General features: G+C 36.3%; 1 protein-coding gene across 1 annotated transcript; it reads right to left on the bottom strand.

Moving 5' to 3' along the window:
- Positions 1 to 1,754: 1,754 nt before the first annotated feature.
- On the bottom strand, positions 1,755 to 11,827 carry LOC121320733 (T-cell surface antigen CD2-like). Its single transcript, XM_041259318.1, has 5 exons — positions 11,714 to 11,827; positions 9,169 to 9,462; positions 8,615 to 8,872; positions 5,623 to 5,748; positions 1,755 to 3,161 (listed from the first exon to the last, which is right to left on the bottom strand). Exons 1-5 carry the CDS (start codon positions 11,775 to 11,777, stop codon positions 2,902 to 2,904), a joined length of 1,002 nt encoding a protein of 333 aa, XP_041115252.1. The 5' UTR covers positions 11,778 to 11,827; the 3' UTR covers positions 1,755 to 2,901.
- Between the last annotated feature and the right edge of the window lie 12,875 nt (positions 11,828 to 24,702).

The following is a 24,702-nucleotide window of genomic DNA, read 5'->3' as shown; positions in this document are numbered from 1 at the left end:
ATCACAAAGGACAAGGCAAGCCAGACACAGCGGGGAAGGCGGGCGCGAACTAGGGACCTCTTGCACTAAAGCAGAGTGCCGATACCGCTGTACAAAATAGCTTTGTGTGTGATTACATCACCTACCAGCCCTGCTGCTGCCTTACCCCATGCACGCTACAGTAATGAAGATGATAATACATTGTATTTTAATGTCTCCTTTAAAGATTTATTCATTTTTGGAATGTTTTGCTTGCATTCTATCTTAAACTTCTGCGGTCATCTGCTGTGTGGAAGTATTCTGCACTGGAGCTTTCCTGATTTGTGTACGGAAGTGCTATGGTTTCTGATTATGGTCATTAAAATAGAAATATTGCTTAAGCCTATAAATCATGGCGGTAGATAAGTATGGGATCTAACTTTTTAAACAGATTTCTGTTTTATGTAATGTCAGTTGATTTGTTCCATTATAAGTTTGATGGGTGGTTTCACTTGCAGTATTCAGCTATGATTATGAAGAGAAAAATCTCAGATGTAAAAACACTACAGCTCAATCGTTGAGAGCATGGAAATAATACGTCTAGAAAAAAGCGCTTGGCTTTTACATACCCTGTCTCATGCATCATTTTGTAGAAAAAAAAGAGTGTTTGTGCAGTCAGCAAAAGTGTGCTTACGTGTTGCTGCTCTTGCATTAACCACAGGCTTCAGAGTCATTGTGCTAAACAGGAAAAGAAAAAAAAACCAACTCAACCTTAAACTACATGCTGAGCGTCTGTATGTGTGAAAGCTGCTAATTATATAGAAACACCCACTCTGTAGTCGCAGAGCACACATGAAAGCAGGAATGTGCTACTGTGTTCTTATAAAACCTGGAATGTGTGAATTCCATTAATATACAGTGACATTGGAGTTGGTATTGTGACATTAATAATTAGGTTTTGAGACCACCTAAAAATTCTGCTGATTTAGTATTATCCAGACAATCGGTATTATCCAGATTGTATTATCCAGACAAACAGGGGAAGGAAAGTAACCCCTGAATGGGTGAAAATAATTTCAACCTACAGGTGAAATAACCACAGGAGTTGAACCCTGTCTGAAAGCATCATCTTTGAAAACAAAGCACCAGATATCATGGTTCGTCATTCAAATTTCTGTTCAAATTATAAAACATAAATAACATTAAAAAAAAAAAAAAACTACCAGAGCCACTATATGAATAAAACACTGACACTTCAATAATAATAATTAAAAAAAACATTTAAACTATATAAAAGCTTACAATATGCATTTAAAAAACAGAAAAATACAAACTTACATTTCTACTCATATAGAGGACATAATTTAAATCAAATTCTAAAATACAGTCCAATTTAATTAGAACGCCTTCAAGTGTAATAGAATATTGATGAGAATTTTACAGATACAATTCAAAATGAATTAACAGCATATTTGCATTGTTTCTGAATGGCTGTATGAGACAAGCTGTTTGCTGCCCATTCTCAATGCGTGGGGAAAAGCGCCAAGTTGTTGTGATTTGAAGCTACCTTAATGTATTGCTTCTCACATTTTTTGTTATAGCAACCTTTTTTTTCCATTTGTCTTATTTTTGTAATTAATAGACAAAGTAGCCAAAGACATTTGTTACATTGCCTTTACAAATGGACAGTGTGTTTTTGCTGCACCGAGTAAAGTTTTCTAATTTGCTTGACAGGACTGTGGCAAGTTGTAACAAAGTTATGGAGTATGTTGTATACAAGTAAAGTCAAAAGAAAATGACTTACCGCTGGAAGATGACATATCTGATGATGAGAAACATGTCTGATTTTAACCAAATGGATTGATACTTTTTCTTTTGTTCAAGCTCAAACAATCAGTATTAATGACATTTATTTTGCTGCTGGCATTTTAAAACTATATAAAAAGCTGTATGCTTAAGTGCAAAAGCCACATTGAGATGAAAAGGCAAATTCATTAAAAAAAAAAGTAATTGTTTATATAATATTGTGATTTAATCAAGTTTTGGCAATATATGTTGTATATGAAGGGCAAACTCATTGCTACATCAGATCTGGTCTATAACAGGTAGATGATGCTCAGTCAACTGGCTGTATTGCCAATTAGATTTAACTAAACAATGCAAACTATTATTATCACCAATGCTATGAGGCACCCGAGACTCGAGCCTCAGTTAAAATCATACTAGTAATTAATTATTCAGGCTCTCTTACATGTTGCTTTGACGCAAAGTAAAATGCATTTCATCCCTTGTTGTGTGCATACATTAAACGTCTCAATGATATCTACAGCCTCTGTGCTCCTTTACTGTCACTGCAGATTACAGCGACACTGTATGGCCTACCACAGCTAGTTAAAGGTGTTCAACTGGCTTCAAAACATCCAAGGATTATTACCGACTTTTTTACTAGGTGAGGCAAAGTAATAATGTTATTTAAAAAGAAGTATATATCAGCCTAATGATACAGAATAATAAATTCCCTTGGTAGCCCTCAGTTTAGTGAACCCAGCTTATTAATATTCCAATTCTAAACCGCTAGTGGAAACGATGTGTAAACTGCAGTTTACTGAACCCAGTTTATGCAAGTTTGAACAATTAATAATAGTTTAGAGGAGCCAGGTTGTGAATATTATTGTGTCATTTTAGGTAGGGGTTTGGGGGCTTGCCACCAATAGACACTGTAACTTACTATACAAGAGTGCCTCAGTGATTTTACATTGCTGGCTACGGCCTTGATCATCAAGGGTTATCTGAACATAAATCGACTGTATTTAGGTAGGACCAAATTTGTGTCATATATGGACAATCCTTTGTTAAGTTATTTCATGTAATAAAAATTGCATGTTTGTTAATACCCTAAATTTCCATACATACATGTTTAGCGCCTAATAGCAAATCTGCCTTTTAATATTGCATATTTGGATCGGGAGCTTTTTGCCTTGGTCTTGGTCTGGGTGGTGGCTGTTCCTCCTCAGATTCCATCAAAAACCGAGGCCCAGGCAGTTGGGATTTTGCTGGAGGCTGGGATCTTGGCTGTGATCTTGGCCCTGATCTTGGCTGAGCTTGGGACCTTGGCTGAGCTTGGGACCTTGGCTGAGAATGCGACCTTGGGGGTGGCTGCAATCTTTGCTCTCCTTCAGTCTGAATAGTTGGAAGCTCCTCATCTAAAAATAAATAAACTAATTAAATCAAAGAAAAAAATGTCTTAAAAGGGGAAATTCTGCTCCTGTATTATTTTTTTGTATTTTTTTGTATTTGTGCAATGCTATCCTAGTTTTTATTTTGTTTCCTGTAGTTTTTTTATAAGATTTTTTTGTGGCTAAATGAGACAGGCTGCACTTGCAGTGCTGAACCAAAACATATGACTTTGTGTTAGGTTAATTAGGTTATTTGCATTTTGAATGAGAATTTCTCCAGCTAAAAGAAAACTACATGGAAACACAAATTGCCCCAATGATAATCATCTCTCTCACTAGTAAAAAAAAAAAAAAAAAAACTCCCAAGACTGTTATCACCACCATGAAACTATTGTTTAGATTTAATCATTGTAAATGAAATTATTAATTATTGATAAATAATTTCTAATAAATCATAGAATCCTTTATTTCACATACAAGCTGCTCTCTTTATCATCTCAACTACTGAGGGTTCCATTTTAAATTTCCAGTCATTTATACACACATTTTAATACTATTGTAAACAAATTAAACAGAGCAAAGTGTAAGCACAGTGGAAAATGAATTTAAAAAAATCTAAATTTATGGTAATGCAAAATATATTAAATGCATTGTATAAGCATGAAAATATAAGAAACTGCACATGTGCAATGGTAAACTAAAAGCACAGTGGCCTAGCAATACCTCTTTTCTACTATACAACTGGCAGAGAAAGTGTGAATATTTTGTGACCTAAAGATCACTTTCTTTTACTGCTTTTAAAATTATTCAAGAAAGACTAAACTATGCCAGTGAATCAGGTGAGCAAAAAGGATAAAGGATAAAGCATACTCTAATTGTTGATAGTCAAATTATTGATCAATACAGCTCAGTATATATATATATATATATATATATATATATATATATATATATATATATATATATATATATATATATATATATATATAAATTTCAGTTCATTGGTGATTTCCCAGAAACAAAACTTTTCTTATGGTAAACTGCGCTTAAAAAAAACAAAAAAAAAAACAGGATATGACACATGTACATGTATTTCTGAGAACAAAGGTTTTGGACTTTGTTTGCACTGGTGAAACTTACATTTCTGTGCAAACATGTGCTAACAATAATAAAGTAATTACATTTTACACTTGCTCTTAAAAATATGGTACAAATACTTGTATCTATTACTGAAATGCTGATTCAGTGGTATCATTTTAGACAGAAATCGCAAGCGATGTTTATAGAAACCTACAGTATAAAATAACATGGTTTCAAAATATCTGCCATATTGGATCAGAGACGGATATAGCCTACACTGCTTATACAACCGTCAACGGTATCTGGTATGCAGATACAGCAGCATTTTAAAATGACCCTTAAATGCTCATAGTAAGTTGAGACTCTATTTTCTTTTCTAGTTGATCCTGCTTGCATTGTGAGTGTGTACAGTATTTACCTCTTACCTCATATTCAATTGAATTTTACTTTTTGGTAGCATTAAGGAAATTGCATGTTTTTTGGAGGTTCTGTAAAATTAAATGTTTTGTGTAATATTGAAAAGATTGTGCTTTGCAACTGCTGATACAGTGGGTGCCTTGATAATCAGGGAAAGTTCTCTATTTTATAGTGCAGTGACCTTTTCAAATGTACAGGTGTAAAATATTACTATGTTGCTATAGACTGGTACTGTACATTCATCACCAGTAAGTTGCATTCAATATGTTTGTTATTGGTATAAATGGTCATATCCTCACACATTTGAAACTTTTTTTGTTGCTGAATTTGATTCAGTTTTGCACATATGTGTTACACTGTGTTTAGAGGTGTCACTTTATCACACTGAGCGACAACTGATCTGCAGGCAGTAAACATAACCATTTATTTAGGTTTTCTAAATTTGACTTGGAAATAATGTCACAAAAGCCAATAAATAATCTAACCTAAATGTTCTGGTTGGGAGTTGATTTTTGGAGCACAGTAAAATAAATGAGACCACAAACAATTAATTAAGACAGTAAAGGAACCTCCACTTGTCATTTGCCTTGAAACCAGGAAAGAAAATCTCCACACTCTGCCACAGCTGCCTGTCAAAGCGAAGTCTGTTTACCTCTCTTGTATTCATCTGTGTTATTCTGTTTTACATAAACTTATTATATGTATATATATACATTCTTTTCATTTTCAATATGTTACTTATAAGTGCATTGAGTGTTAGATTTATTTTCACCAGTGTTTTTTGTTGCTTGAAATGTAGCACATTTAAAAGGAAGTGTCCTCATTTTATTGGTATTCATTGCTGTGCAAACAAATAGCTTTCTGCCTTAAGCAAATAACATTAAAGACATCTGTAGATCTCTTAACTAATTGGTTTGTGATCTTAAGGACAAGCAAATTGATCTAATATAACACTGTGTCATGTGTTATGTTGAAGGCAGTGGATTATTACCCAGATTTTGTTGTCGTTGTCTTTTTTTCCGGCAGATACAGCAAATTACCACAAACAACAAGACCAGCACCACGAGTCCTCCTCCGGCTATGCCTCCAATCAGGAACCAATCGATGACTGTTTCAACTAAACAGAAAATGCAAAGTGAAATCCTTTCTTCAATTCCAAACTCTAAAGTCAACCCCAGACAGGCTGACATAATGAAGTCTGTATTGCTATTTTGATAACACTTTACATACACTGTAATAACGCAGCAATTACACCCATAATTGTGTTGACACAGTGGAACCACTAGTCTAATTGTAAAATGAAAAATGTTGGCCTGTTTAAAATGTAATTACTTAAAAGGTCATTACAAAATGTAAAGTGTTTTTGTAATTGTATTTGTACAACAATACAATATTTGTGAGACAGCTTACCTGTTAAAATGTTTTTTGTATATATTTCAAGAGTGGATTATTATGAAGTCAATGAAACCAAGACGTAATGTAGTAAGCAATGGGTCACAGTTAGTTAAAATGAGAAACAACTGTCCTACTGGTCTTGTGTAATGCTTATCAATTCAGAAAGCAGCAGAAACAAAAATGAAAAAAGGAACTTGAAGAAATTATTCTCTTCAAATTATAACAGCGAACACCTAATTGTCCTTAATTAGGTGTTTGTTGATCGTTTTCAAGGGAAAGCTGATTATATATATATATATATATAATTATATATATATATATATATAATATATATATTATATATGATGGTGTATATATATATATATCTATATATAAATAATATAATATATATATATATATATAATTGATATAGGTAATATAAACACATATATATACTATATATATACATATATATATACATATATATATATATATATATATATATATATATATATATATATATATATATATATATATATATATATATATATATATATATATATATATATATATGTAAGACTGTTTAGTTATAAAATGAACAAGTCACTTAAAAAGTCACTGATATGCAACAGCAACCATGTCAGCTGCAATGAAGTGCAAAATGCATGTGGGACAGCCGGTATGCAGAATGAAGACTGAAGGTATGCAGAATGATTGAGATTCTCAACATAGCTTGAACACGCACATAGCCACATATGTGGGTTTTACGGTAATAATGCATGCTTCATGTAAACCGACTGACTAAGCTAGAGAAACAATGGAGTTAGGGCCATTTTAACCGTAATTATTATTATTTTATTTCATTGCACTTAAAAATTTAAAGGATAAATGTTAAACAGACCTACAGTAGCTAACTTTTTTTTCCTGCTTGTGGTGCATAAAGTCATTCCAGATACAGGGTTCCCCGATTTATTTTCAAGTTGGGTTGCCCAACATCTTTATTTTTATTTTTAATGTGCTACTGTGTTATATAACGACTGATCAAGCCCGTATAATGATTCCTCAATTCTGATTGGCAGTACTTGCATTTAGGTGCTCCATTGCGTCCATGAACAGATGATTCAGCGCGGAGAATCCGCTTAAGTGAATGGCAGTGAATGAATGATGATGACAGAAATTGCAATTGCAGATTATTTATGACTGTGAAAGGCGCTCAGGGCCCGAGTGAAATATATATTTGGCTGGAGGTCTCGTCCACGGATGCCCGACGGCTACCTGCTCAAGGTCAGCTGGAAATACATGAACAGATACATGCATCCGAGTCCGCAGGTAAGAAGTGGCTGTAGCCACCTCTCCCCGAAATGACGAGGCCGCCAAACCATGAATGAATAATGAAAAATATTTAACACTCTCCACAGTGGCACTCTGCCACCTAATCCTCAAATATTGAATTTAATGAAAATCAGCAGCTAAGACACGGCCCGTCCCCCAGAGCATGACTGCACCGAGGGAGAGAGCCCAGCCTCTCAAACTCGACCACGCACCCCGCAGAACTACTAAATACGAACCGCTCAGCAATCAGGTAAGGAAAAACTCCCTACTCACATATTTTTTATTTTTTTAGGAGGAAATCTCAGGAAAACCATGGCTGAGGGCAGCCCTTACTCCCGTTTCGACCTCCCAGAGCTTGACTGAGCAGCCGAAACAAAAAGAAGCGACAAGAATGAATAGTACACAGAGCTTTTATGTGCTTGCTGATGACGTATTGGTTATGGGCAGATTCTCCTTCCAGAAAAGCAACCAAGTTTACAAACTCCCATCTGAAATGTAAAAAAGCATAATGCTTTACTGCCTAATTTAACTGGGCTTGATGTCCTTTTTAATATAAACACTTAATTGGGCTGTTGCTAGGCCTGTATAAAGTAGCACAAATGCAATTACATTTCAAGTCAAGAGCACCCAATATACACTTTAAAAAGTGTTACTTGGCCCCACAAACTGACACTCGCCAATCACAAATTTTATTAACAAGAATAGCTTCATTGGGGGGAGGGGGATTGTGCAATCTGACAACCCTGTCCAGCTTCTGTTACTATTCAAGGATTGTTTAGCCAATCAGGATAACAAAAAAATTTACAGACCGTTGACATAACATTGGTAATACGAAATTGTCAGTTAATACCTCTGCTTACACATTAGGTGCTGTATTAGACAGCGCGTTAGACAGAGGGCACTCTCACTACTGTATTGGAAACCTAGTGTGAAAATGGAGCCTTCTACAATGTATGCTACACCCGCCTGTAAAGGGGTAATATAGGGTTAATATACTGTGACCATTCACCTACTCTCAGAGAGATGTAACAATCTGACAGTATTTATATTTGTTCAAATGTAATATTTGCTGATAACTTAATATTTGCAGAAAAATGTTAAGATGTAGCTTCTAGTCATTCGTCATTACGAAGTGAGATGGAGTTTATTCTGTGCCGACAGAGCAACCTACCTAGCAACTGGTGACATCATTTTGGCAAATGGTACATCACTATAAATAGAGGCTCGTTTTTTAAAAGGAAGTTTTTTTTAAGGAAAATTTATTTAACACAACTTACCATTACATGTAAGTGTTTTAGGCCCACTTGTTACTTCCATACTTGCATGTTTAGCAATGCACTTAAACTTGTCAGTGGTTTTAAATGCCATCTTCAATGTCACTGTTTTGTTGTTCCCACTGAATTGTGCCTGGGTGTCACTCAGAGATTTGTCATTTAATGTCCATTCAAACGCCTTATCAGAATTTATGTCCAAATTGCAAGTAAGGACAATTCCATTGGTACAATTCTCTTTGATCATTACTTTAGGTGCCCAGACTGAAAAGAAACACAACACACACATTTATTCAGCAACATGAATTGTATGTTTCTACTAATAATATAACAGGTAGGAAGGTGGTGCTTCCAGTCATCTCAAGGCCAGCTGAGGTTGGCTTCTCAGAAGTGCATACGCAAATGAATATGGCGGGAGTGGGATCCTAGGTAACATGTTTTTTTTGTATTGTTTGTTTTATATCTCTCTCTCTCTCTCTCTCTCTCTCTCTCTCTCTCTCTCTCTCTCTCTCTCTCTCTCTCTTTCAGCATACCGTTATCACTTAATTAAAACAACTTACCCTTTATGTATAGCTGTGTTTCCTCTTTAATAAGACTCTTTCCATTTTTGAAGAGTTCTAGTGAATATAGTCCTGCATCATCTTTTGTCACGTGCTTCAATGTCAGAGTTCCATTTTTGCTGAGACTTCTGCGTTCATCATTTGCACATGAATCTTTTTGTTTCATTAAACAGATTTTTTTATTTGTATCTACTTTTTTCCACTCAATAGTATCAAAACTGTTTAGTAGAATCATGTTTTGCAGATGAAGTTGAACGTCGCTTTGCTCATATTCATTTATTTCCTTTATTGATACTGTATCATATGGAAGAAAAAGAGAACATATGTTTTCAGTCAGACACATGTGTCATGGATTCCTTTGTAATTGTTGAGAAAACTAATCTAAGAGCAATATGAAGGAGTAAGGCTCATCTTTGTATAGCTACCATGTTGTACGGATGTAATTGAATGTCTCCCCACTACAGGATACATGACTGAAGTTGCCACCTGATGAGGTGATACAGCGGATCATTTAAATAAAAAAAGGCATAGGGCAGCTGTTTAGCCCTACTGGATTGTAGTACCTTGTCATAAATGGGACATAACAAAAAATGTACAAACTGATTCTCATTCAATCACATGCACGAACATGTACATGTATACACTGGTCTATAGTATTGCCCCATTTGGTATCCCACTTTTCATCATCAACAATTCATCACCAGCGACAATTCATCACCGACAATTCATCATCAGCAATAATTCATCATGGACAATAACTCACCGGTTAGGGTTAAGGTTAGGGTTAGAGTTACAAGCGCCGCACTGTTCATTTTCACCTGTAGTGTTTTAAACAGCTGTGATATGATAATGTACCCTCCGTGATGAATTGTCACTGTTGATGAATTGTTGAGAAGAAGACTGGTAATCTCATTTTAGTAAATGTCAATCTTTAATAATGTCAAACTCTAACTATGAATGGTTTTCAAAGTTATAAAGTTTTTGGTCAATATCAGCTGGGACCCAAAGGTGGGCTGTGTTGTCCTACTGGATGGGCCATGGAAAATGAAGTTGTTCCAGTAAAAATGTATTGTGCAAAAAGAAATATAGTACAGTTCAGAGCAGTCACAGTGTGCATCACAGAGAATTAAACAGAGAATGTGTCATTTTTAAAGATCATCTTACTTACATGTTTAATATATTGTATCTGAATACATTATTCGTCAAATTATATCAGTTTGAGGCTATGTTAACTTCATGTTGAGTATGTTTTTTTACATTAAAAAAAAATGTGTTAAATTAATATACTGCCTCCAATATCCCTATAGATTTACTCTGAACTGTGTCTTAAGTGAAATCACAATCAAACATGGGTTGTGTGGGCCAAAGACCCATCAGGGTATATCAGGGTGTCACATTCGTGAATAATACAGTGGGTTGTTTTTTTTTTTTTTTTTTTTTTTTTTTTTGTCTGTTAAAACAGGGCAAGCTGAGTAAACAAATAAAGGCCAACATTTCTAAATAATGTGTAAATGTTGTTTTTAACCAACTTGCTCTATATTATAGGAATAAAGACTGATACCCAATGCTGTATTATGAGATTATTCAAAAACTAAATGAGCAGCAGTTTGACTGTGTCATATATATTGCCAATTAACAAACTCAAATAAGATGCAAGCAGAAAAACAGTAGAACAACTCTGGGTAGTTAAATTACAGAATTATGTAAAAATGTAACGGTGCACAAATATCCAGATCTTAATATTGGCTTTATTTTGCGGCATTATTTCAACTTTTAGGTTATAACGTTTTTAGCCTAATAAAGGAAACACCACATCTCTTTGTATATTAGAACAGAACCAGAAATAGTGTAAGATGCCTCTACCACCAACAATTTTCTTTTTGCTCACTTATTGTTCCTTTCTGCATTGAGCACATCAACGTAGTCAAAAACATTCTATGCTGATAATGATCTGAACTAAGGTTGAGGCAGCTGACAGGAAAAGCCTCTCCAGATGTACTATATCATACAGCAATTCAGCAAAAAAAAAAAAAAAAAAAAACTAAACACCATTGTTTAAAACTAAAAGAAAAAAAAAAATTAACCTTTAGCTACAATTGTTGAATGTGTTGCGCCCACATAAACTACATATGGAGAATTGAAAGAATTGAAATGAAAAGAATTAAAAAGATAATCCAAGGCTAGTCTTAATGAGTGTTTGTGAAAACAATTTAAAGATAAACATCTAAAAACAGGCGATTAAAAACTAGGTTACAATTGAATTACCATATCGAATAATGGTTTAATGGACACAAACTCTCTGAATCATAAGAAAAATCTATTGATGTATTTAATATATTTAAGTTTTTTTTTTTATATAAAGAGTAAAAAATAAAGGTTAAAATTCTATTAAACTTCAACTTTCAAAAATCATGAATTTCACTCAAATGTGCTCATATTTTGCCACTCATATGCAATGATTGTATTCAAATTATTATATCTTCCTTTACAAAGAAGTATTTTGAACTTTCATATTTCAACAGCAAATACAAGTTTAAATACTTACCAGAATAGGGAATGCATTGAACAAAAATCAGAAGCAGAGTTAAAGTAGTTTCTTTGAAAGCCATTGCTTTGTTACACTGTTGTTGAATCTGTTTGAAGCAAACAGAATACAGTACTGAGTAGAGGAGGCAAACGAGAATGCATTTCCTGGGGGTGGAGAGGGGAAAGTAAGTGTTCGGTATACGTATATACATAGTTCCTAAAATGTAAACCAGTAACACATAACACATGCTCATTAAATTTACTGCAATTTCCTACTGTTTTGATGCTTGTAAAAAAAGAAGAACATCAGTTCTGTATGAGCCACATTTGGGAAGCTACATCATCAGGGCATGAAAAACATCCCAGGGATTTACAGAGGAAAAAAAATAAAAACACTGATAAAGATGTTTCAGGTCCACCTCAGGTAATGAATTCCCAAATCTTTTTCAGGCTTTGGCATTTTCTAAAAATGTTCTGTTATGTATATTTCAAACTGCCACAGAGATACACAGTTAAATCTTATTGATCTGGTTGGACAGACTGGTATGATGAAAGATTGCAAGAACTAACTTTATAGATATTTTTACATTTTAAGATTAGGCTTGTCTATTAAAACACTGATTTTACTCTTTGAATGTAATCACAAACCACAATATTTAGCACCTGTGTAAACGTTCTTATTGTACTCACTTCTTTCCATTAACATTATTCAAATCTCTTGTCCGGTTCTTGTAGAATTCTAACAAACTGAGTGACCAGACCTTAGAAAAGTAGTCTTAAATCTTTTTTTATACATGAGACACATCTGATGTATTTTTTTCTGTAAAAGTGTGGGACATTCAGCATCTGGTGTTTCTCTAGATATACAGATGTACACCTATTTAAAATGATGAAACTATGTGCTATTACAAAGCAAGTATTTAACAACTCCCCTTTTCAAGATCAGACCACTTATGAGATGACCACTTTCTGGATTACGAAACACATCGTCTCAAAATGGACTTTACCTAAATGTAACGTCCCAAGAAAGCTATGCAAAGATGTTAGTCAGTGCTTGGCAAGGACTATGATCTGTGACCAATGTAATCTTAGATGTCTTTGACAACTGAAACCATTGCATTTAGCTGTAGTGGATAACTGACAGGAAGCTATTGACACATATGCTTTAATGTACATCTCTAATGATTTAAATAAGATTGCTTTATCCAACGTAAAATCCGATAGTAAACTTTCAAGATGAAATTATTATTATTATTATTATTATTATTATTATTATTATTATTATTATTATTATTATTATTATTATTATTATTATTATTGGGTGACTAAAGCAGACTTGAGTTTCTAGTAGTCTTCAGTTACTGGTTCTCTGAGCATTTAATTTTTTGTGAGCTCAGTGTTTTGTCATCTGATTTATTCCCTGGATTATACTGACATCTTGTGGTATAAATTTATAAGTAAAAACCATCGGTATATATACAAAAGGAACTACTGCAAAACATTTGGTTAAATATTGCCTGTAATAAATGTAAGATACTGTCAATCTAACCAAGGGGTGTCAAAGTCAGTTCCTAGAGGGGCCGCAATGTCTTCTGGCTTCCTTTACACCTGAGTGCTCAGTTACTTAATTGGTCTACTTATTTGATTAATTGAACACATTTAACACTCTCCAGGCCTCAAAACATTTTATTGTGTACCTTAAATCAAGTGCATTAAAAAAAAAAAAAAAAAAAAAAAAAAAAAAAAAATTATTAAAAGAAATATTTAAACATGTCCAATTGAACAAATATTCTATCAATTAAGTTAATTGAGAGCTTAAGTTGGAATGAAAGGGGTTAAATATTATATATATATATATATATATATATATATATATATATATATATATATATATATATATATATATATATATATAAGTTGGATGATTTTTTGCATTCTATCTCATATCAGTACTATATCCAAATTACAAAGATGTCAAACTGAAAAAAAATGAATATATAGTACCATGCCAAAATTAACATAATGAACAGAATAATGCATGTGCAATTTTAAATATTGCACATACAAATAAATCTAATAGGGTTGTAAATATGGGCCAGTTACATAAGCAGTTACATACATGATATATTCCCTTCGCGTGCATTCCAAATGTATGTATTGTAATTACCTTCCGTTAGTTTACGAATTTGGTATTTTTGCCTGTCAGTTTTTAATGCGCGTTCCTGTTGATAAGGAAAAACGGTTCAATAAATAAACTTTATTAAACTGTGAATGTATAAATATGAATTGATTTGCCCTATCATCAAGCCCCACAAACACCTCTTCACCTACTCTCTTGGTATCATGGGAACAGAATATAGCTTTAGGTATGCTGAAAAAAAAGGGCGTTGTAAATATAACCATTGCTGCTGCATCCTTACGGGTAGCAGCACCTGGGCAGACTGCTTTTAGACAGGACTTCCAAACCCATTCCTCACACTGTAAACTACCCAATCGGAGGCTGAGCAAACCTGTGACGCACAGATTACAGAAGGTTACACTGCTTTTCCAACAGGTCTATGGACAATTGCTTTCTTTCACTCGTTTTTTTAGAATAACTTTTTGGTAAACTGGTTTACAGTAGGAACAGAGGGATACGATGATATGAAAGAACTTTTCATCAATGCTGAGTTTGGATTTTTTTTTTCTTGTCAACAATGAACAGATTGCCTAATGTTGGTGTGTGTTTATTTGGTGTGACTTCTATTACTCGGAACATCAGAGTGTAAGTTAATTATATTACTTTCTGCAGTGTTAATGATTTACCGGTATGTTTGCGGTGAAAATGTAACATTATTAAGTCGAATTATATTTAACGCTATAATTTGAATAAAGTTGGTCTTGATAACAGTTGAACTTGGAAAAAATATATATTTTGCAGTTTATCGAATTTTTGTACCGTAACAAAATCCCTTATGGAAGAACATTGTCTGACTTGGACACCATGGAACACCAAGAACCAGTTCTGGTTCACAGAAATACTGTGCTTTGTTTAATATTAGTGATTAATATTGTAGAGATCTAGGTTAACGCAGGCAGGAGCATCTCAGAGGTCGAGGCAATCCACACACTGGCGGAGGGCGGGTGCGAACGGGGGACCTCTCTCACTAAAGCACGGGTACGCAATCCTGGTCCTGGAGGGCCGATGTCCCCGTTGCTTTTGTTCCAACTGTCACGGTTCAAGTTTTCACGTACTGATTATATATAAGTAATATAATAGTAGTTTACGTTCGAGCACTGGACAAGCTGCGTGTCCATACAACCATTAATTAATCAAGAAAATCACACAGACTTTATTTAGAAGTTTTACGAATCAGAGCAGTGTTAGTACTCTTCTCGGTTTCATAAATGCTCTAAAAATTTGATTGGTTGGTTGCGCAGACCACCGTACATCTCAAGTAAAAAGCAGTCTGGGTGATCCAGTGCTTTACAGGTTTTTATATTATATATATATATATATATATATATATATATATATATATATATATATATATATATATATATATATATATAATATAAAATGTCACTCTCTTAAGACTAAAACATAATTTATATACCTTGTAGCAATGCATCAATATAAAAGAGATATTAAATTCAAATATATGCTTTCCTTCCAGTATATGGAAGTGTAGTGTAGGATATATTTAAAAATAAGAACTGTCTTCAAAAGGCAGAGACTTGACTTCGACCAAACAGCAATCAGTTTTTCAGAGATCCTCAGAGCATGGACCACACAACTTGTAGTTAGAAAGTTGAGCGATATGGAATGGAGTTTTACTTTGGTTTTTATAAGATTTTCTCTCCATTGAATACATGAGAAGCCTTAATTAAATTCAATCATCAATCTGCTTAGACAGTCCTTATCTTTTTGGCAAATAGCAATCGCTAAACAATCCGGCCAACTTGTCAGAATTAATTGGAGTGATATTCCAACAATTTAAGGTTTAACACCTGTACAAAACACTGGACCACAATCTCATAAACAAGGAAACGAAATAAACTTATACTACAAAATTATCAAACGTGCATAAATCAACAAAGAATAAGTGCTCCACCCAATACCAAAATCCAAAGCAAAACACCCTGAGACTCTATCACTGTTGAGGCAATCGGGAGTGCACCGCCCTCACAAAAACGCCACAAACGGTAGTTTCAATATAAGCTATGGACAAATAGTATCTAAAGCTATTCCTAGGATTCTCATGCAGCCATTAAGAGTCACACACATTTGTAAAGTTACTATAGAAAACAGTATAAAAACTATCTAAGAAAAACAGTGGAAGGCACTCTTTGTCCTCAGTCGAGTCCACGTTCAAATCATCTGATGGCCCGCCCTACAGATAGCGGAACTTAATTCGCCACACACTGGACAGACAACCGGGAAGACAGCTACCGTGGGAAATGTGTACTATCGTATGATGAAGGAACACACTGCTTTTAAAAGGTAAGTGTAACCAACTAATCAACACATTTTCGTGATCTTGTTAAGCTTATTAGATCAATGGTACATAAACATCTCAGTCAGTAGTATTTATATAATAAGCAGTAGCATTTATTAAACATAACGATCAGTAATATTTAAGAACATTAAATCAATAGCATGCTTGATGCATATGGGTCAGTAGTGTTGGTTAAGTGTAGTAAAATCAGTAGCACCAGCTACATATACATTTGTTTAGCACCCAGAAATATATCAGCAGTTCTAAGACTTTAAATTGTTGATTCAATTATTCTGTTTATATCACTTTAGAATACTTTCTTTTAAATCAGAGACTGTCTTTAAATCAGACTCCTTTCTTTAAATAAGAGGCTTGACTGTAAGTCTGCTCTTTTAACCTGTTACCCTGTACACTCATTTTCTAAGTCTTTTTAGTTTTTCCATTACAATATTTTTGTTACTTTTCTACTTTAAACATCTACACTAACAGAACATGTACAGATTTATTTCAAAGTATGTTTTTCCTTTTTATTCAGAAAGTTACCAAGCTACCAAGGTCTGGCACCTCAATCAAGAGTTGCCTTCTTCTGATAAGCGTCTTTGTGATGGACAAGGGAATCTGTTCCATCACATTTGTCCAACACTGTCCGCCAAAAGCTGGTCAGCCCAGACTGTACATAACAGCTACTTAATATTTTCTACCAAGTATACAGGTCTATTTGAAACAGAGTACATACAGTATTACTATGATTATTGACTAAGAGTATATCATATTATTTAAACCAATACATGTTCATTTAGATCATCCAATTCATGTTTAACAAATCAGCACGTTCCCAACAGGATTTTAACTCTGTGCCAGGATCCACTCGGGCTGGTTCTGCGAACAACACGACAGGCCTGTGCAGATCTGCTAAAAAACATTTGCAAAAACACATTACAGTCATTACAGTATTTGTTGCAGTTTCACAAATGTTCAATTTGTTCCCCAAAGATCAGCCTACTTCCGGTAGCTGTGACATGCCTGGGTCAGTTTCTGCTCTCAGTGAGTCAATTTCTGCTCACACGTGTGGGTGACAGTCTTTAAAAGCCTGATACCTGCAAAAACTCAAATCTTGTTAGCTGGCCTCCCATCTCTGCATTCTCATTCCCATCGTCAGTGGGCAAACACATTTTAACTGAATCTGGGTCCATCAAAGAACCGCACACCCTTGCAACCAAGGCCTTCCATGCAAAAAGATCTAATGACTTATAGCACAAAAGGGACATGCCTAAACCATCTGTAACACAACTGTCCCCTAAATTAGTTAATTGGACCAATCCAGCAGTTATTATAAGCTTAATTGGTTCAATTAAGCAATTTATTGTACAGTTGGAACAAAAACCAGGAGAGACACCGGCCCTCCAGGACCAGGATTGGGCACCCCTGCACTAAAGCATAGCGCCTATACCGCTGTACAAAAGAGCTGGTTGCTTTACAAGGAGCGTATATCGGGCTTATGTCTTTGTATATGATTACGTCACCTACCAGCCCTGCTACTGCCTTCCCCCGTGCACGCAACCCTCTCCCTTGCCAGCCTCAGGTCTGCCCCAGACTTGCTCACCAGGCTACAGTCCGACGAGTGCGTACCGGGGTACCTGCATCCCACTAACACCAATGTAGCGATCTAGTTTAACGCAGGCAGGAGCATCACACAGGGTGAGGCAATCCACACACAGGGGGAGGGGAGCGCAAACTCGGGAACCCGGGCTTATGTCTTTGATTACCTCACCTACCAGCCCTGCTGCTGCCTTCCCCAGTGCAGCATTAAACTTTTATTCCACTATTTGTGAACTTGGGTGTATCCATATCTAAATATAGGTTGCATATCATGTGTTTATCTTCTTAAATATATTGGTTTATTTAATACATTTCAATTGTGTTGTATTTAATTTCAGCAAACACCAAGTACAAGTACAATTAAAATCCATCTCTGTTTGCAGATGGGAATTTGCAAAAGTTTCACATGCACGCTTTTCATGAACTTTGAATAATTTGTATTTACATAAAGTATGCAGCTGTTTAGATTTGGCTGCAAAATCACTTCAGACTATGTGAACAAATTACTCCAGAGACTGACTATGTGAAAATGCCACATACATTTAGCCTGTACAATTAGGTAATTATAATTAGCAAGGTTTTTTAATAATGTTTTTAATGTAGAAACTGAAATAAAATTAATTTGAAACATATGTTTGCAAGCAAGACAAAGCCACAACACATTTTTTCACCCCCATTCGCCAGACAAATGGATGCATATATTTGTTTTGTTTTGATTCTGTTGCTATTTACTATTGACATATAAATAAAACTGTTTTCTTTGTCTTTAGAATTATACTTATATAATAAATTGTTGTTGGCTCTTTTACAAATATCAAGCTTTGTTTTATTCATAAAAAAAAAAATAAAAAAAATAAACATTTTTAAAATAACTAATGGGATTTGTGAATATGTGCCTGTGGCAACATGGCTGCTGATCATGAACAGGTGCAGAGGTGATGCAGTGCAGGAATAATACACAGAAGGAAACCGTAATCCGTTTTTGGAAAAAGGGTGCTTTATTTTGTATTCCTGGCCGGTAACATTTTTTAACTGTATAATGCATAAGTATAGTCCAGATTGCTTCTGCTTGATGAACGCAGGAAAATGGGTCTGTATGCCAAAAAACAGAAAGAACGAATTACTTAAATGTTTGGGGTAAAGATTAATTTTACCCCCCCCCCCCCACCGGGGGGGGGGGGTGGTGTAACGTAAGATAAATTCTATTTTTTATAAAAATCTTATAACTTCAAGGTCGTTCAACTTAAACCCGTGTAAAGAAATGTAGCATTTGCTGTCTCTTGGAATAATTGAGAATTGATTTAGTCAAAAGCTTTTGACCCGGCTGATATAGTGACTTTTGCTGTGATTATTTGTTTGAATTTGATTGTGTGAATTGTTTTGTTTTTTTTTTCCTTTGTGTAATTATGCATTTATTTATTGATTTCATTTATGTTATCAGTGTGGAACTGTATTGTCTGTGGCCCTCTTGTGCAACCTGGTGTTGGCATCCTCAAATGAGGTAAGATAAGTGCAGGAGCTGCAAAAGGACAGATTGTGGCCAGGGGTCTGCTCTGACTCACATGGGAACCACCCTGAAGATAAAGGGAGGCTGATGCCTAGCCCTGAGGTCGGAGAAGTGAGACTCACTTGCCCCCCAAAGGATGGACCCCCGGCTCCTCACGAAATCTCCCACACCATGAGACAAAGAAAAAACAGCACATGCCAGCGCATAACAAACAAAAGACCAGAAGGACAAACTGGACAAACAGGAAGATGGCTAGTAATTTAGTAGGATGTGACTGTGTATACCTGCTGCTCAGTGGAGAGGAAAAAACCCCTTGAGGCCGATTAGGGGAAACCTTCTAGTGGCCCCGGCAGACAGAAAGCCCCCACTCCGGGCATATTAGCAATTTTAGAAGGAACAGCAACTATATCAGAGAAGGTTGAATGAATGTAGGAATCCACTGCAGAGGAGGACCAGCTCCCCCACATTTGTGATCAGGCGGAGGGAGGTTTGGAGTCGAGAAGGGAGGCCTGCTCCGGAGGTGAGGGTGGAGTCGAGGGGGGAGGCCTGCCCTGGAGAGGAGGGTGGAGAGGAGGGAAGCCTGCGAGGAGGCGAGGGTGGAGGCGAGGAGGGAGGCCTGCTCCGGAGGCGAGGGTGGAGTCGAGGGGGGAGGCCTGCTCCGGAGGCAAGGGTGGAGAGGAGGGAAGCCTGCTCAGAGGCGAGGGTGGAGGCCTGCTCTGGAGGCAAGGGTGGAGAGGAGGGAGGTCTGCTCGGAGGCAAGGGTGGATGAGAGGAGGGAGGCCTGCTCTGGAGGCAAGGGTGGAAAGGAGGGAGACCTGCTCAGAGGCGAGCGTGGAGTCGAGGCATGATAGGAGTGAGAGGAATCAATGAACAGAGGGTCTGAGGGGGTGTGGGGTTCCTGCTGGGGAGATACCTTGAAAAGGCGGCTGGAGACTTGATACTTGACAGGTGAATGGATCGACCGTGCTGAAATTGATCCGTCTTGGAGGTATGCAGCTAAGTGATCAAGTAAGCATCAAAGGCGACCGAGAGGCAGCTAATCTCCATAGGTAGATCCTTGTAGGGGGAGAAGCGGCTTTTCTGAAGAGTGGAAATTAGCAAATGGAGAATGTACGTTGATATAGACAGACAGGAAGGTGAGGCAGGGGGAAAGCTCTTAATCCCACGGAAGGTCAGGCGAACTGCTGGTATGGAGAGACTGAGGGAGATGGAGAGAATCCCTAGCATGAACGATCAGAGCCAGGATCCGGTTTTAATTGAAGGAATATGATTATTCGATTCTGGGTGCAGAAGGTTGAAGACACTGAGCAGGCTGTAGAATAGGAGCTCTTGAACAAGGGCGAGGACTGCAGACATGTAATGCTGAGCACATTGAAAGAGGTTACTGAGAGTAGGATTCAGTCAAATAGCACTTGAGGATTCTGGATGGGGGTTGTGGAAGCAGATGGGACCAGCTGACTGAACTTGGATATCGAAAGTAGAGGCAGAAGGATTGAGGTGGCAGCTGGACTTAACGAACATATGAATTGGCTGCTGGGGAAGCTTGGTGCCTTTGCACCCCATATTCTAGAAACGAGGGCAGAGAGATGAGATGCTGCCATTCTATGTGTTAGTTAATACGGGATCGATCAGCGGTTTGCTACTATCATGTCTGCTTGAAATGGAAAAGGTGAACTTACATTCAGAGATTTGGGTTTCGTAACTCCAGTTATTCTCTTAATAGTGCAACTCCTTAACTCATAATAAAGACAGATTTCCAGTCTTGTACCACATCTCACACCAAGTATTAATGCTGTAACATTTGAGAGGATGAGTGGAGATATGATTAGGATTGCTGAGGAAGTGCCCCGTATTCTGATTAGATGGGGATTAGCGTTAGCCTGAATTATGGGAATGCTGCCACGAGAGACAGGGGAGAGCAAGGAGAGAGAGAAAAAAAGCGGAAAAAGAAGCAAAGACTGGAGAGCATAAAAAAAGGGGATTGGAGAAGACTGAAAGCAAGGTGGGAAAAGAGAAAGGTAGAGACTGTAGGAGACTGAAAGCGAGAGCAGAAAAAGACTGAAGGAGACGGGAAAGCAGAGAAAAAGCACTGAAGGAGACGAGAAAAAAATACAAAGGGCATATCAGAGCGAGAACGAAACACTGCCACAGGGAAACAAGACTGCGGACTACAGAGAAAGAAGTCAGAGTTACTATTGTTACAGGCTGCTACCACAGGGAAACGAGACTGAGAGCTACAGAGGAAGCAACGAAGAAGCCAGAGAAAGAAATCAGAGTTGCTATTGAAGCTAAGTTTCCATTTAATTTATACACATGCTTTGCGTGTAACAAAAGCTGTTTTCTTGTGCTTGTTGTATATTAGAATTTGAGTTGCATTTATAAGATATTTGCAAGTGGTTGTTACTGGTAGGGATGATTGGAGGTTTACTGTTTGTTATGAATGCTTGTTTTGTTGTATTTAGCTGAATGTTTTCCTTTTGAATTATCACATTGTATTTAGTTTGCACTTGATTAATTTTGTGTTTGCACCAGTGAATTTGGTTAAAGCTGCACTTTTGTTTTTACTTTGTTTTATTTTGGATTAAGATATTTGTTGTATATTTACCGTAATAATCACTTTTTTGTTTTATAAGTTAATTCCCTTCTGGTAGGAAATCCCGAATGAACGACCTGACGATGACGTGTTGCGGCTTGCTTGGACCTTCCCCCATGGAGGGTGCTGGACGCTTTACAAGCTTAAACTGTCTCTCTCTGTAGACAGTCTACTGTATTGTCCTTTCTAGTTCTCATGTATGTATGTATGTATGTATCTAACTTTGCTTGCTGTTTTATTAGTGCTGTGTTTTAATTGCATAGGTCTTTTTAATTGTATTTTATTAGTTTTCATTCTATTTATGTATAATTAGGGGAATGTATGGAAGGCCATAGTGTAATTAGTGCTGACAGGTATAGGGGTAATTGATTAACACCAGTCCTGTTTTAAGGCCCAAATAAATTGGAGAATAGCACAGTAGTGACTAGGACACCTATCGTTACCAGACGGTAAGGGAGGCCATAGTTGTAACCCCGTCAGGATTGGATAGCTGTTAGGAAGAGAAGAGACCTATATAAAGAGTTTTCTTTTTTAACCTAATGTTTTGTATTTTTTTTGTGTGCATGGCTAGAACCCATTCTGACGTAGTTGGCTACTTTAAATTATTGCTTTGCTAGCAAGAAGTGGGTAGGGACTGCTGTCTTTTGTGACGCCACCTACCCCCCCCCCCCCCCCCCTTCCATCGTCTTGTGACACTAACTTTTTAATACATATAGGTACGGTATATTGATATAATGTAGTTACAATCGATATCCATAACATAAGAGGATGCTCTATTCCATATTTCAGTAAATTCTGAGTCCTTATCTAAAACATAGCTCACTCTAATAACATCCAGTACAGAGTTCTTTCAAAGTGCTAACACTGGGGGTTCTGTATCCTTCTAGGAAGTTAGTCTAATTTCTTTTCACTATCAGGAGTAGAGTAGATTTAGACTGTGGTTTACTAACTGGAAGAGTAAATATGTATCCTAAGATTGCAACTAAAGGGTTGCACGGGGTATGTATTTGTAAACTATTGGAAATATGCCTAAATATTGTGGTCCAGTAATCCTGTAGCTTACTACAACCCCATAACATATGGAAAAGAGTTTCTTTACCAGAGTCACATCTCCAGCACTTGTCATCCTGCTTCAAATTGCATTTTAATAATCTAACAGAGTATAATGAATTATATTTATAATTTCATACTGAATGAATCTTAATTTGGCATTGGGTGAAGGAAATGCAATATTGCTATAGATATTATTCAAGGGCAATGCAATTGTTTCCTAATTATCTCCCACTTTGACTTTCAACGAATATTACTGTATGACAAATTCTGTTCAAATGATTAAACTTGGATACAAAATCAAGGGAATTCAATGGATTTAATACTACATCTCCAGTGTAGTCAGATTAGGACAGCGAAGTTGAAGGATTCGGTTGGCGAAAGATTTTTTGATATGGTTGTAAATTCTAGTTTCTCCAATTGGAATATGACATCTATCCTTTAGAAACATCAAAGAAGGGAATACATTTTCTTCAAACAAATCGCCCACATTATTGACTTGCGTATTTATCCAAATGAGGTTAAATAAAGGTTTCTTGTTGTACAAAATGTTTGGGTTATTCCAGAGTCCTGAACTGAAATAAATTATTTTAAAGTCCTTTAAAACTAGGACTGATCTTTTGAAAATGTTGTGTGCAAATGTAAAGATTAATGTATTCTTTAGAGCGAGTGGAGGGGAAGGCCGTGTAAGAAGTCTGGGGGGGGGGGGCAATGTTTTCAGCAATTTTAACCCAATCTGGAGGATTGATTGATTTTACAAACTAATCTCTAAAATGTCTAAATTGATAAAATAAATAATGCCAGTAGGGATTGGGAATATTCATACACAGCAAATTGGCCAGTGTTGAAATCCCAGTGTTAACCGTTAGTATTGATTTTAGGTGTTCAGTTTTCACAAGTGACTCCACGTGGTGTTGTTTCATATATAAACTAAGGTATATTTCACAGTGTAAAATAAAGGACTCTAATCCAGAGTAATAATGTCAACATCCAAGATTTTAGTTGTAGTTTCTGTAATGGAGCTGCTTCTGTGTGTGCTGGAGCAGTTCAAGGTAGGCTAATATATTGTAACGGGCATGGCTGGACTGAGTTGCTGCTGCTACCTGTTGGCGGATTGTGCGCCCTGCCCAGAGCAGGCCTCGACAAATGTGTTATTTAGCAGCAGAGGACACTGGGAGTGGGAAATAGGGTAAGGGAAATATTGTTGTTATCAATATCATTTATAATATGTAATTCTTTACTGTAGTAGCAGCAGAAGAAAGTCAGAGGAAACAGTGTATAAAATGAATCAAAGGTCTTTGTTTTTATTAAACTCACACTCAAGACTGGAACCGACGACAGACTACCTCAACCAGGCAATAGCGCTATTTTAAAATTGTTTTGGCAGACCTGGTTGAAGATATGCAGACATCAAATCATAAACAACCGGTGCAGTTATACACAGACAAACAAAACAACCAGAGTATTTTTTTTACAGCAGTTCAGTCTCAGGGCCATGCCCCCACCTGTTTCACGCAGCTCCCTCTGCCTGTTACAATTAATACATTAAAACAAAGAGAAGGATATGCGATACGTTTTACTGAACTAACTGAACAACAATCAATCACGATCTAGCATAGTAACACGCACACACACGCAATACTCCCACTTATTACTACTCAGGAGTTTGATAACAGAAATGTTTTATTTATTGCGGTTGTTGGTCACAAGAGGTCACTAAAGGAACTAAAAACAAAACTAATAAAACAGTAGACGGCAGACCATTATGTAGGATGAGGTAT

Source organism: Polyodon spathula, chromosome 9 (genome assembly GCF_017654505.1).
Source record: "Polyodon spathula isolate WHYD16114869_AA chromosome 9, ASM1765450v1, whole genome shotgun sequence".
Classification (NCBI taxonomy): domain Eukaryota; kingdom Metazoa; phylum Chordata; class Actinopteri; order Acipenseriformes; family Polyodontidae; genus Polyodon; species Polyodon spathula.
This window is presented reverse-complemented; position numbering and strand designations above follow the sequence as displayed.